The 12,827-nt window shown below is 36.8% G+C and overlaps 1 protein-coding gene across 1 annotated transcript; it reads right to left on the bottom strand.

Moving 5' to 3' along the window:
* Positions 1-748: 748 nt before the first annotated feature.
* On the bottom strand, positions 749-9,674 carry LOC131728596 (transcription factor COE1-like). Its single transcript, XM_059019594.1, has 6 exons — positions 9,551-9,674; positions 8,934-9,102; positions 7,458-7,637; positions 6,030-6,224; positions 5,324-5,392; positions 749-2,914 (listed from the first exon to the last, which is right to left on the bottom strand). The coding sequence occupies exons 1-5, from the start codon at positions 9,566-9,568 to the stop codon at positions 5,325-5,327; spliced, it is 630 nt and encodes a 209-aa protein (XP_058875577.1). The 5' UTR covers positions 9,569-9,674; the 3' UTR covers positions 749-2,914; position 5,324.
* Between the last annotated feature and the right edge of the window lie 3,153 nt (positions 9,675-12,827).

Genomic DNA, 12,827 nt, shown 5'->3' with positions numbered 1-12,827 from the left:
TAAATGATAATTTAGATTTAAAATAAGAAAGAGCCATATTCTGCTTTAGGGCACACACACATAGTATTGGTTAAATCACAGTCCCCAGAGGAACCTAATTGAGTGTAAGGTGTTTAGTGAGTCGGACCTGGGCACTGCTCCAATTGGGATGATTCCCAAGGAGGAGGCTTTTGTGGTTTACTCAGTTGTCCTTCACTGAACCAAAAGTGGTGAAAAACAATTAACTGTGATCGCAAACATCCTCAGCACTTTCACTTGGGAAAGAGAAGAGAGGTCACTGTGAGCATGCTAACAAAATCACCAGTATCCAAAAAAAACATTTGAAGTCTAAATGTTTGGGGTACATTTAGAAACATTAAATGCACAGTAATCACTAGTTTAGTTACACAGTAACTACCATGTAACTACACGATAATCACGTGTGTAATTACAAAAGTAAAAACATTCTAAAAGGGTGTAACTACATCTGTAATTAATGAGTCACCACACTGTGCAATTGTAATGCAAACTGATGTGTTCCCTGATTCTTGGAGAGCTTTGTTTTAGGGTTTGTCTGTCAACTTATAATGTATATTAAAAACCACTGGGCAAGAGAGAAGAATATAGCTTTTTCTTTTTTTTTAAATATATATAAAATATTGTAATTGATTTTGTTTTCCAGTTTCAAGACAAACATGAGATATTGGACACATCCAGACAATTCACCCCCTCCCCCCCACACCCACCCTCCCCCTCCCCCTCCCCCTCCCATTCCTCTCGCCTTGATACCCCAAGTGGAGAATCACAGAACTAGAATCAAAACTGGGAGCATGCACAGTTGCAGCATTATTGTGCATCAGCTCGAATCATCATTCGGAAAAAACAAAACAAAACAGGTATTCTCAAGGTAACAGAACAGTTCATTTTGTGCTTTTTAAACAATTTCTAGGTTTTTTTTTAACAATATGCTGTGATGACGGACAGTTCTGGTGCAGATTACAATGTGCAGGTGATCTAATGAGTATGATTTGCATTGTTAAGGCATCCAATCTGCTGGTTCAGAATTCAGTGAAAGAGAAAAAAAGAGGAAATATACAAGCAGGCATTAAGAAAGAAAGTATTTTCATATATTTGTTCCACAATTGTCTTCCCATTTTCAATGCACATAATGCAACCTTCACCCCAACAGGAAGATATCTCATGCATATTATTCATTTAAAACAGCATCAATTTCTTTAAGCCTCAAAAGCAAAACGAAAGATAGATATATATATATATATATATTTTAAAAACTCTACATAACTAAATACTATCGGAATAAGTTGCTACTTTTTGCCATACATTAAAAAAAAAAAACATTTTCCATTAACTTACAAATAATACAAAAATAGACAATGGCTTTTTTGATGGAAATAATAAAAAAATGGAAGCATGGTTTTAAACAATACTAGAAAACTAAATACAAATAAAACATATTCAAATCACATTTAAAACAGAAAGATCAACTGTGGATGACAAAACGAGTCGGGCACTTTTTCACATAGCAAACGTACACAATAAAATAAAACTAGGGGGAAAAGCAATGTACAAACTCCAAAGATAAATACATTATTTATATGGATATTTTACACACTTTTTTCCAAACCAATTTCTATTTCTTTTACTTTAATATTTGCAGGTGTAAGCTAAAGGTTGTAAGCTCTTTCTGCAGACATATGCAATAGAAACATGTGTGATACTGTACTGAAAAGCTGCCTTAAGACATTTCAATGTATAAATATATGCATTGTCCTATATTGGTTGGATCTTGACAAATACCTTTTTAAGAGCATTTCAATGCAGTGCTGGCAAAAAATTCCAAAGTCGATCTTATGCCTCTGTCCATTCAGAAGTGCTGTGATCGTCCCTTTTTATTTAAAAGAAAAATGCATCGATAAACTCTTGCAGATTTTCCGTTTTGCGTTTTCATTCATCCTTTAATATATATGGTAGAAACTGCTCTAAAGTAGGGGCCAACCCAAGCTGTCAGCCACTGAGACAGAAAAGTAAGCAACCGCTACTCAAAACAATTGAATTTTCCATTAAAAAATATAAAATGATACCTTTCTATTATTGGAGGAAAAAACAAATGTTGCAACCACCAGCTCAATGCATGACTGATATTCTTGCATTGCATAGCAGCAAATGTTTTCTCAAAGGAAAATATTCTTTAAAATGAGTTTTCCATTTATGCTAGATTCTGTCTTAAAACTACTGGAGAGCTATCAATAGACACAAATATATCCCTTTTAAGGTGATATTTTCAAACATGTTAATGCAAATGGTAAACATGGTATTTATTTAACAACGTTTACCAGTCACCTCTGGCTGGGAAAATTGTCACAGCTGACCCTTACTTTTCAATAAAAAAAAATTATTTCGAGGACCTAAGTTTTCTACCCTATGCTAATTCTTTCGCTACCCTTTCCGTCTATCGTAACTAATCAGTTGCCTTCTTCACACACGCAGTTTTATAAACATTATAAATAAAAACACAAAACTCTGATATAGTGTCCCTTGTGTATATTACAATTCATAAAAGGCATATGATTGTTCGCTGAAATGAAAAACAAATTGGAAAAGCAGATATTTTCCACAACAAAAGAATAAATATTTCTTACAATATTCAAACAACACTTTGCCTGTTCCGTGCCACAGCGGTGTTCACAAGTTTTAGCGATTTAAAAGCTGCAGTAATCTTTTTTTTTTCATTTTTTTTTTTTTTTTTTAAATGTGATTCCTTTTTAAAAAGGCCTGAGTTATAAGTTCTGCTCCTTGCTGGGACCTGTGGTCAACCTCCTACTGGAGATAAAAAAAGTAATCGTCTTCAAAGTTGTTTTCTATCCCCTTCGTTGCTTCATCTTCTACATTGGAGGAACAATCATTCCAGGTATAGCTGTTTAAAAGAGAAACAAGGAGACAATAGCGTTATTATAGTGGTAATCCATATGAAAGTGAGTTTAACTGAAGAAACAGGATAATGTACAGTTTTTAGTTGTCGTTTCTTTATTGGCTTGATTAAACCACATTTCAAGAAAACCAACTGCAAGCTTACACATTTACATATGCATACATGTGTGTACTTTAAACACTTTAGAGTATACCCTGATAAAAGTCTACCCCAGTAAATTTGCACAGTATTTTTGCACTTTTCCCATGCTTTTCCCATAGTTTTCTATGGGCTTTACAATGCTTACCTATGCTTCACCATGCTTTCATTATGCTATGCTTTACTGTAGCACACTTTTATAAGTTCACACTTGTAGTTATGTTAAAATAAAATACCACACGAAGTCCATCTGTAGAGCTATAACATACTGTATATGGGAAAATACAGTAAACCCACAAAATAATAACCTCAGTGCAATATGAGAGGAACACCAGCTACTTTACTGGACTCCATGTGCATTTGCTGTTGTTGTTTCAAATCTTTGAGCTATGAACCTCCTCCTTCTCTTTCATCTGTTTCTTTTGTGGCAAACAGCACAACATCTTTTAAAACTACTAAAGCAACCTGCTGTTGCAAGCCAGATAAAGTGCTGCCAACCAGAAAACAGGTCTTCTCCTCCCTGTGTATCTGCAGGCATCATGTTTGATTATGCAAGCGAAAGCTACACCTCTGGCACTGGAGTCAATTTCTGCTATAAGAGATTCCAACTGAATACCAGTCTAGCTGTGGTTATTTCAATGGAATATATAGGACCCCCAGCTGTGCCTTCATTTAAAGTGTTAGCCATTGCGATACAGTGAGGAATTTTGTGAACGACAAGTAATAGAGTTTGTGATACTGTACATGTTGTAATGAAAAAAGTAAGAAAAGAAGGCAACTGCCCTCCTGTATGTGTTGTATTTATATGTAAAATAGCTGAACATTTTAACCAGAAGGGTTAGGCTAATATGCACACATTTCAGGAGATTTTATTTAGGCTTTACCTGTTTAAAATATTTATATGTATGTGGAGACTATATGTCGCTAACTTATTTATTTCAGACCTAAGCAAAACAAAAATAATTGAATGATGAAGTGGGAGTCCCTTTCAGCTTACAGTGTATATATCACATATATACAAATGATGCTAAACATATGGTTAGCAGTCCTACACCAGGCACACATTATATCAACAATTCATTTATTTTAATGTAATTGCTAGTAACACAGGGCTCGATGAGTATCCTTCCTGTCTATGATGTAATTGACAAGTATTTCCATTCAGCCTTGTTCTCATGCAGATCGTATTACTAACATTTGTCTGGAAGACACAATCAGTGATTCACTGTACTTCTTATTGCATACATTGGCTGCCTTTTTACTGGATTTCCAAGCTCGGATACAGAATTTTTTAATAGATACAGGATACAGGATTTTCTAGGCATATGTTGGACTGTGAACTTCAGTTGCCTCTTGGGTTTTAGGGTTTTCTAACATGAGACCTGCATAACATGTTAATTAAGGACAATGTTCTGTGGAGCAAAGTCTTCCAGTTACAAAACAACAGTCTTAAACAAGAACTATGACAATGACAGTTTATATGTGTCAATTACAAATCAAACAAGCAATAAACCTATGGGGACTAATTTTCCATTGTGCTGTAATGACAAGGCGTGACCTAATATAATTAATTAAAGTATTGATGGTAAAAACAACTTCAATTACAGCTGTTTCATAGCATCCTTGTAATCTTAAATTCCCCCCTGTGTTTTCATACTGCATGTCCAAGCACTGCAGCATATAAGCTAAATGAGGGACCATTTTCAACACAACTTAATAGTGGAATATGGAAAAGCCAAGCCATAGTTCCATTTCCATTTTATTTATAGAGGCCAGCATTTGTTTACTGAAGTAGAATGCCGCCAGTTTGACCAAAAACAGGATTTTCAACACCTGTTAACAACTAAATACTCCATGAAGCCGCCCAGTTAATTACAAACTGTTCTCTGACAAGTAGTAGCAACAAGACACAAGAGATTTCATAAAACTTATTGGACTCTGATTGATTTTTTTCCTTCCCTCTATACCCCTTGCCATTTTTAGAAGAGCATTGTCTTAGTGGAATTAAAAGTTCCCTGCAGGTATCAGATTGATATGCTGCATGATTCCAAAACTGACCCAGTCCTTCCTCCTCTACAACACTGACAGCCTTGAATTTCCCCCATTATTTTTCACATTTCCTGCAACAGTAAAGTCTATAGTGACAGGCTCTTATCACTGTGAACGGGGATTCTCTGCATGTACTTCAAATGTGTTGCTACTGCACAGGAACACAGAAATATCACGATAAAGGAGAAAGGAAGGGAAATAACATACTTCAGGAGAAGGCCAGGCCCTGAAGTGAGCCTGCAGTGGAGTACTTGCTAGAGTCCACAAAAGACTGATCTGACAGGGGGAGAGAGAGAAGAGAGAAGAGGAGAAAAGAGAAGAAAGAACATGGTGTTATTTACCTACAGCAGGGTGGGTTAGGAACTGCACATGATGGGCTTGCTTCAATAAAACATAAGAATCTTTTGGTCTATTTTGGGGAGTCAGTTTCTCTTGAGCATATTTGTTTTATCATTAAAGGATTAAAGGATGCATAACAATAGGAAAAACAACATTGTAAAATGTTTTACACACCGTCTATGACCTTTACCTTCTTACAGTTTACTGAATATGGCCCAGTATCTTTAAGTGAGCTATATATTGGAGGGTATGGCGTTTGGATCTATAGTACCTGCCCCTACTTGAAAAACAACTGTAGCTTAACTGCAATGAAACTGCATTACACTGAGGCAAAGCGTTGCAGTTTGCAGACAGTTTAACTGCGGGTTTTGATTTGCTATAATTGCAGTTACCATGTGGTTCTGTAATACAATGTAATATAACAGTACCTTTTATTACAGTTATATAGTAGCGCCCTGATAGTGTTGTTAATATATAGTCCTCAGTGTAGTGCCTAAGCAGTAGTTGTTTTTCAGTTTGGGTGACAGGGTGGTACAGCAGGTGAGGTTCTCTGCTCCTCGGTGTCGTGTCTCACCTTGCAGGCTGTTGCCGTTGGCACTGCTGCACGTGGGTGGCGGCGAGGTCTGCGGTCTCACCACTGGGGCGAAGGCGCTCTTCTGTTTCACGGCAGACACCATGTTGGCGGGTGAGAATGAGAAGATCCCGGAGGAGCTACTGCAGTTGGAGGGCAGGCTGGTTGAGGAGGCCATGGTAGGACTGGATGGCACAACTTTAGAGAAGACGGAAAAAAAACCCACAACTTTAAAGCAGAGAGCCGGCTGGAATATGTCTCGTCGCCTGGAGGAGAGTGTTTCTCTTCAGTAACGAATATACTGGTTGTGTCGTGTTAGTCTACTTTTCAGTTTCCAGGTTTTTTTTTTATTTATGTATGTATTTATTTTCTTGATCAGGTGACAAATGTCTTACTGCTGTACAGTAGAAGTTATAAAGCTGTAAATATGAATAAGAGGGTACGGTATTTATAATCAAATATTGTTTAGTGTTAACCCAAAGATTGCTTTTCTCAGGGCTGAGGGCATTGCTTTATTGCTACTTCTTCAAGACAGCTAATATTCATGCCCTTCAGTGATATACGATGCACTATACGCCACGAGAAATCAACATTCATTGGACCCCCCCACCACTTTTAATACTCTCAGAGCATTTTCTCCTTGAATGATTTTACAATTACTGTGGCAATATACCAAGTGCCCTCTGATTTTGTCTCCTTTCTTTATTGTTGTTATTATTCTACGTTTAGATTTGCTAGCACTCTATTTTAGCACAAGATGTGTAATAATGTCATAATCCATTTATGACGGCCTAACTAATCAATTAATGAAAATTGGAACTATAAAGCTTGGCCAGTTTGATTGAAAGTGTCTGTGTGGAGTCAGTCAGCCTCTTAAAGTACTTGTTAACATTGTGGAATCAAAGTGCTGAAATTGAATTGCTACTCCTGCAATTAGTTTATTGATTTAATTAAGAGTCTTTCATTTAGAGGCTGGGATTGAAACAGCGTGTGATGTGAGTGGTCAGGCATTACTGACGGGTATTAGAACAATGCTTTTAATTTGATACAGGGGATATGCAATGTTTTTTTTTTTTTAAAGAGAGGAGACCTCTTTCAGCTGGAAACCGAAAGGCTCACACAATAGGACAAATGCGCCATGCTTATACTTAAGCTGTGTCTCGCTTTTGTTCTAAAAGGAATACAAAAATGTTACAAAACTAGAAATAAACAACTAAGAATCTGAACACTTGTTTTTCTGTACATGTGCCATACAGGTTTAAATACACACAAGCATCAGAGGAAAAACACCATGTCCTGCAAATACAACACAGCATATTGACCTATAAAAGCTGCCACACTATACTTTTTGTATTTTATCTAGGTCCTCGATTGCAGTTTGCCCCTTGAGCAATCTTAGAAAGTGAAGAAAGGTAAAATGGCGGAACTCACTGGCATAGGGTGAGTTGGCAGCTGATCCATTGAGAAAGCTTGGCGATCCTCCCAGGTTTGACATCCCAGTGTTGCCGTATCCATTCATACTTGTTGTCACCGAGTTATAGTTCGTCTGCTGAGGTGTGGGGCTTGGCACATACCCATGAGGCGACACACTGCTCGTGTTCCGAGTGAAACCTGAGGAAGACATGTTACAGTTCAGCACACAATCAATGGAATGCATTTGTCTTTTTGTAATTATATGGTAACAACACAAGTAGTTGCAGTTTATTCATGTCTAATTATAGTTATGATAGTACTTTATATAACTGCAATGCTAGAGAGAATCATAAGCCAGTCCAGGGGTTGTAATGAAGCTGCTTCGATCAAAATGTCACTAATCTAACAGTCACAGGGCCCTGGTAAAAAGGACAGTGTTGCCGTTCCATCTTGGCAGCGGGAGTTCTCGAGTCTTGGAACAGAGAAATATAACAATGAAGATGAGGATGAGGAGACAGACAGAAAGTCAATGAAAAGAATCAGGCAAGAAACACACTCACTTATTGCTGACATCAATGTGATTTTTACTATAAGACCCATGGGGTGAATGCTGGAACTTCTGTTATCAATACATTTTCAGGAAGAACTGTGAGGTGGGGAGGCTGAATTTATGATATGCAATCATTCAGAGACTCCAGCCCAGACCGATACATTGGGTTATTTTAAAATTAAACACATACAAAAAAAAAAAAAAGATTACATAATATATACATATTACAAAATCATGCCAATATAACCAGTTTAAATGGCAGCAGAACTCAGTAGTGACCTTCTAGTGTGGTTACCCTCTGTGCCAAGATAATAATAAAGATAACTTTTAATTCGGGGTTCAGTTACCCTGAAGGGGTAAAGGGGGTTGGGTTTCCATGAATGCTCTGCAACACTAACAAAACTCTTCGCTTGCATCTAAGTCTGCCAATGTTTATATATAGCACAAAAAAGTGTCAATGTTATTACATGAAGATGCCTGGATGAAAAGAATGGTGTTATGATTGTGTGTTACAAATCGCTTATGCTGTCAACTACAAAAATTAGCTCAGGGCCAATTTACCATATGGCATTTAAAGAAAAAAAACAAATCTGAAATCTATTAAAATAATCACTCTATTGCTCTATTGTTACTACTCTAAAAAAACAGGCTGCTTTATTGCAATTTAAAGGGGACCAAACCCTGTGTTGTAAAAGTTTGAAATGCTTCAAACATACAGTGGGAAATAAATAATAGGTTTAGATAGAAAGTTACAGTTCTGCATCAAAAGATAACAAAATGAATGCCTGCTGGGATATTTCCTGCCTAAGAATACAATTTTGCTTACTATGTTATGCTTTTTATGACCAATAGAGCTGCCTTTATGCTAATCCGGGAGGTTAGGCGGTAGCCTGGACACTTTTGATAGATCATTGAAGATGTGATGTGCTGCTCGTTTCCCTTACCCTGGTTGGTAGACTCTGACACGTTGACGGCTAGCTGGCCGCTGAAGGAATTCACTCCCATCATTCCCGCGTGCACAGACGTGTTGCTGAGCGCTGGGAGCTGGTTGTGGTTCCGAGGGACATTGTAGAGGGCTTCTGCAATGTCTGCTGCCCGCTTCAGGATGATTTCCTGCGCCAAATAAAATACGAGCAAGTGTTGAGGGGTTTCTCCCAGGCATTAGACGTGCATTCCATGAAGCGGTTTTAGTTTTTAAAACAACAAACAGGCAGTGTGAATTTGGCAGTTCAGCTTGCTGGTGGCATCTAAGCTAACACTGTCAGTTCTTTGCATGTTCTAAATTAATCAAGTCTAGTTTGACTGGAAACAGGGTCGTACACACCTGGCTTGTTAGGACATTTTTCTATAAGAGTTTTTTTTAAATTTTTATTCAAATGACTATGAAGTACTTTAATATTGAAGCAAAAAGCAAGCTATACTATACCACATCTACTTCTAATGCCTAAATAATGTAGGACTTTTGCATTTCAGCCATTATTGGTCCAGTAAGAACATTCAAATAATAATCCAGAATTTAAAACGTTTGATAAATTACAATTTAAAAAAAAAAAAACCTTACCTGGTTGTTATGTGGCATGCCATACAGAGCTTCGACTAAATCTGCAGCTCGTTTCAGTATAACCTCCTGTAGAAAGAAGAGCACATAATGAGTAAAGCCTCTGTCTCTCTGGAAGCATTGCTGATTCACACGATGGCTTTTAGAAATAAGGTTCTGTGTGTAACAAGCAGTCTTGTGCGATGCACTGCCGTTATGGATTCTGACCCCTGTAGAAGAGATTAAAAAGGCTACAACTGTTTGTGCAAACGAACCAGACTACATTGTAAAGTCGCTCGCTTGGAGTCTTCATGCATAGCCTCTGCCTCCATTCCCAGTTCATGTTATTAGAAATGAATGACCATTCTACCAGACCCAAGCAAAGGAAAATGCAGGAAGGAAATCCTTTTTCCAGACTCCTCAATTAGCTGTATATATTTTGTTGAAAAAAAGTTAAGCAGTGCTTTTAGACTAATTGAGGACAATATAGTGTAAGTAAGTTCTGTCCTGTAGGCGGTAACTGTGTACTGTCAACCCTAGAACCCACTTACTATCTGTCGCATTTGGGTTTTATCCTGAAGAGTTAACAGTGTTCATAGATGAAGTGAATAATAAAAATAGTTGAAATTCATTTCAAGCAGCCTTTTAAGCTCACTTTTAAATTTATCAGAGAATGAATTAATACAACAGCACAACCAAACCTGTAAAGTTACTTCCCCAAAGTGCTTACAGCTATTCATACACTTACTACATATTAATTGTATTACAATAAAGAACTTCAGCAGTTATCTTCCCTTTCAATGGGAAAATCATGATATAATTACAACCATTTTGCTGTCATCATAATCTCTTCATAAATAACTCTTTTTTTAAACATATTTTCAAATGACAAGCTTTTAGATTCAGTATTAGCATTTTTCCAATCATAAGATCATTGCTATAAAACATAAAGCAGTTATCATACTTCAGACGGATTTGCATAAATGTATGCATTCCCAAAGTTCACAAATGTGTGCATCTGACCTCATACAAAATGTTTAGTTAGTTTATTAGCTGTGTCTTCTAATGGGCTGTTAAATGGTTTCACAGAAGGTCATACACTGTATTAAAAGCATAAACAATTGCAACTTTGCATTTATATGTATTTAAAGCCCAAGCGAATACTCATTTCTATGTATTGGATTTCAATAATCGGCTTGGTCAAACTTTATAATAACTTTTTATTGTATTAAAATAATCAATCAAAATACATCTACTTGCATGAATAAATACCGGAACATACATACAGTACACACCTACATACATACTGCAAATACATAAAATACAATTACAATGTACTGTGATTCCAGTGGTGTGTTTCAAATGAAACAGACTGATTAAGAGGAAACTGCACAGCTGTTTAACATGTACCAGGCAATATATATATATATATATATATATATATATATATATATATATATATATATATATATATTAAAGCTTGAACAAAAAACAGGAGGGGGAAATGAGTTAAAATACAGCTGTAGTGATTCTTTTTTTAAATTTTTTATAAGCAGACACATTGAACCTATAAAGTCCTTTTTAAAAGTTAATGCACTGGGGCCTGGAAGTGTGCTTGCAGTGCGACAACCAGAAAATTGCTCTCACCTCCCTGCTGTAACCCTCGCTGTGAACAAGCCCTGGAGCGTGCGTGTGTGTTCAGCAGCGAACATATTGCCTTTCAATCAGCCCCGAGACCCACTGAACACACAGACAGAACATGACGAGAGGGTCAGGAAAGCAATAAAGATTTTACTGCGCTGTCCAAGGTGCTAAATTCACTCAATAATGGGACTGGTGCCACTGCGTTAACCTCTCATTACTCGCGGTTTGAGGGGAAAAATCAGCTATTCGGAATAGCACCAACTTCATTTTCAACTTTAAGTGTTTCATTTAGTGATACAGGAATTGCAGGAGAGGAAATGGTTTTCAGTATGTGCACAGAAAGCTTCTGACTTGGTGGTATCTTAACATTTTCTGAATGTATCCGTAGATTATGTTATATGTACCCATCAGAGATAAATTACTGAGGCAAATGTGACTTCCACGCACAACTGTAGCCCTGAGCCTGATCCTCCATCACTCAAACATGTTTATTTTTGTTTTATTGATTTATTTTTGTATAATAACATAGGCAATCCATTTGATGTATTTGAATTTCTAATAAACAACAAAGGTATAGAATATTCAATGGTATGGTTTGATTGAGAAATGTTTGTTTAGAGAGCAACACACACACTAACTTAATGGTATTAAAATAAATAATAATACACAGACATAAAAAAAAAATTCTTTATCTATAATTCCACGTTTATCAACGTTACCACACTGCCTCCACACACCCACTGTACTGCTCAAACTACATTCACTATCAGGCAAATGATGGATAAGATAGACAGTACAGTCTAATATAACTATGAGGCCAACACTAGCTGCCATGTACATTTTCAGGTGTGGATTTGAACACAGACGTTCCTTATTCTACATAAGATCAATGGAGATGCATGTTACCGTCTTTGAAAATAGTGCCACTATTGCACTTATTTCCCAAGCCCTATGAGCAATCCTGTTAATACCAGGATTACAGCATATACAGTGGATTCCAAGGCACCTGTGCTACCATTTTGATCAGAGTTGAGGGTGTGTATATGACTACTTCAGTCCCCTTTGACTTGTTTAATTAACTTTATTTTTTAATAATAATAATAATAATAATAATAATAATAATAATAATAATAATAATAATAATAATAATAATAAACATTTTAGTAAAAGTAAATTAAATCATGTTTTACAGCACTTATTTCCTTGTTTTCCTATAGTACAGAAATATCTTCTTCTAAATTGTAACAAAATATGCTGAGCACATAAAAGCTACAGTGCACTGACAAATTGTTCATTTAAAACGTGTCTCTCCCTGTCCTAAACAAGGTTGTCCATTGTGATGAATCTCTGCAGGCACTAGAGACACCCAGAGGTCTACCTTGCTTATGGCCTATCAAGGCTTTAACTGTAGAGAGCTCTGTGGCAGTGTGGCAGAGCGGAAGCCCTGCCAGTGTGTGTTTGTGTGGGGAATATTGAGTTGGCAGGAAGGGGGGTAAATTTCTCCCTGTCAGAACATGTGGGAATGTAGCTGGAGCTGACAATTGAATACATGATTAAATGATTAATTAGGCTCCAGGTGTATAAAATAGGCGCTCACGGGTGTTAGGGGAGAGTTAGTAGGATTAATGTTGGTGATGGAGGTGAAGGCCCGAGTTGT

This window comes from Acipenser ruthenus, unplaced genomic scaffold (assembly GCF_902713425.1).
Source record: "Acipenser ruthenus unplaced genomic scaffold, fAciRut3.2 maternal haplotype, whole genome shotgun sequence".
Taxonomy (NCBI): Eukaryota; Metazoa; Chordata; class Actinopteri; order Acipenseriformes; family Acipenseridae; genus Acipenser; species Acipenser ruthenus.
The sequence above is the reverse complement of the archived record's forward strand: the minus strand, read 5'-3'. Positions and strand labels throughout refer to the sequence as shown.

Coding starts and splice junctions, on each gene's coding strand:
- LOC131728596 (XM_059019594.1), bottom strand. Junction 7,638..8,933: donor GTCAGAGTCTACCAACCAGG/GTAAGGGAAACG, acceptor TGTCTTCCTCAG/GTTTCACTCGGAACACGAGC. Junction 6,225..7,457: donor TGCCAACTCACCCTATGCCA/GTGAGTTCCGCC, acceptor TCTTCTCTAAAG/TTGTGCCATCCAGTCCTACC.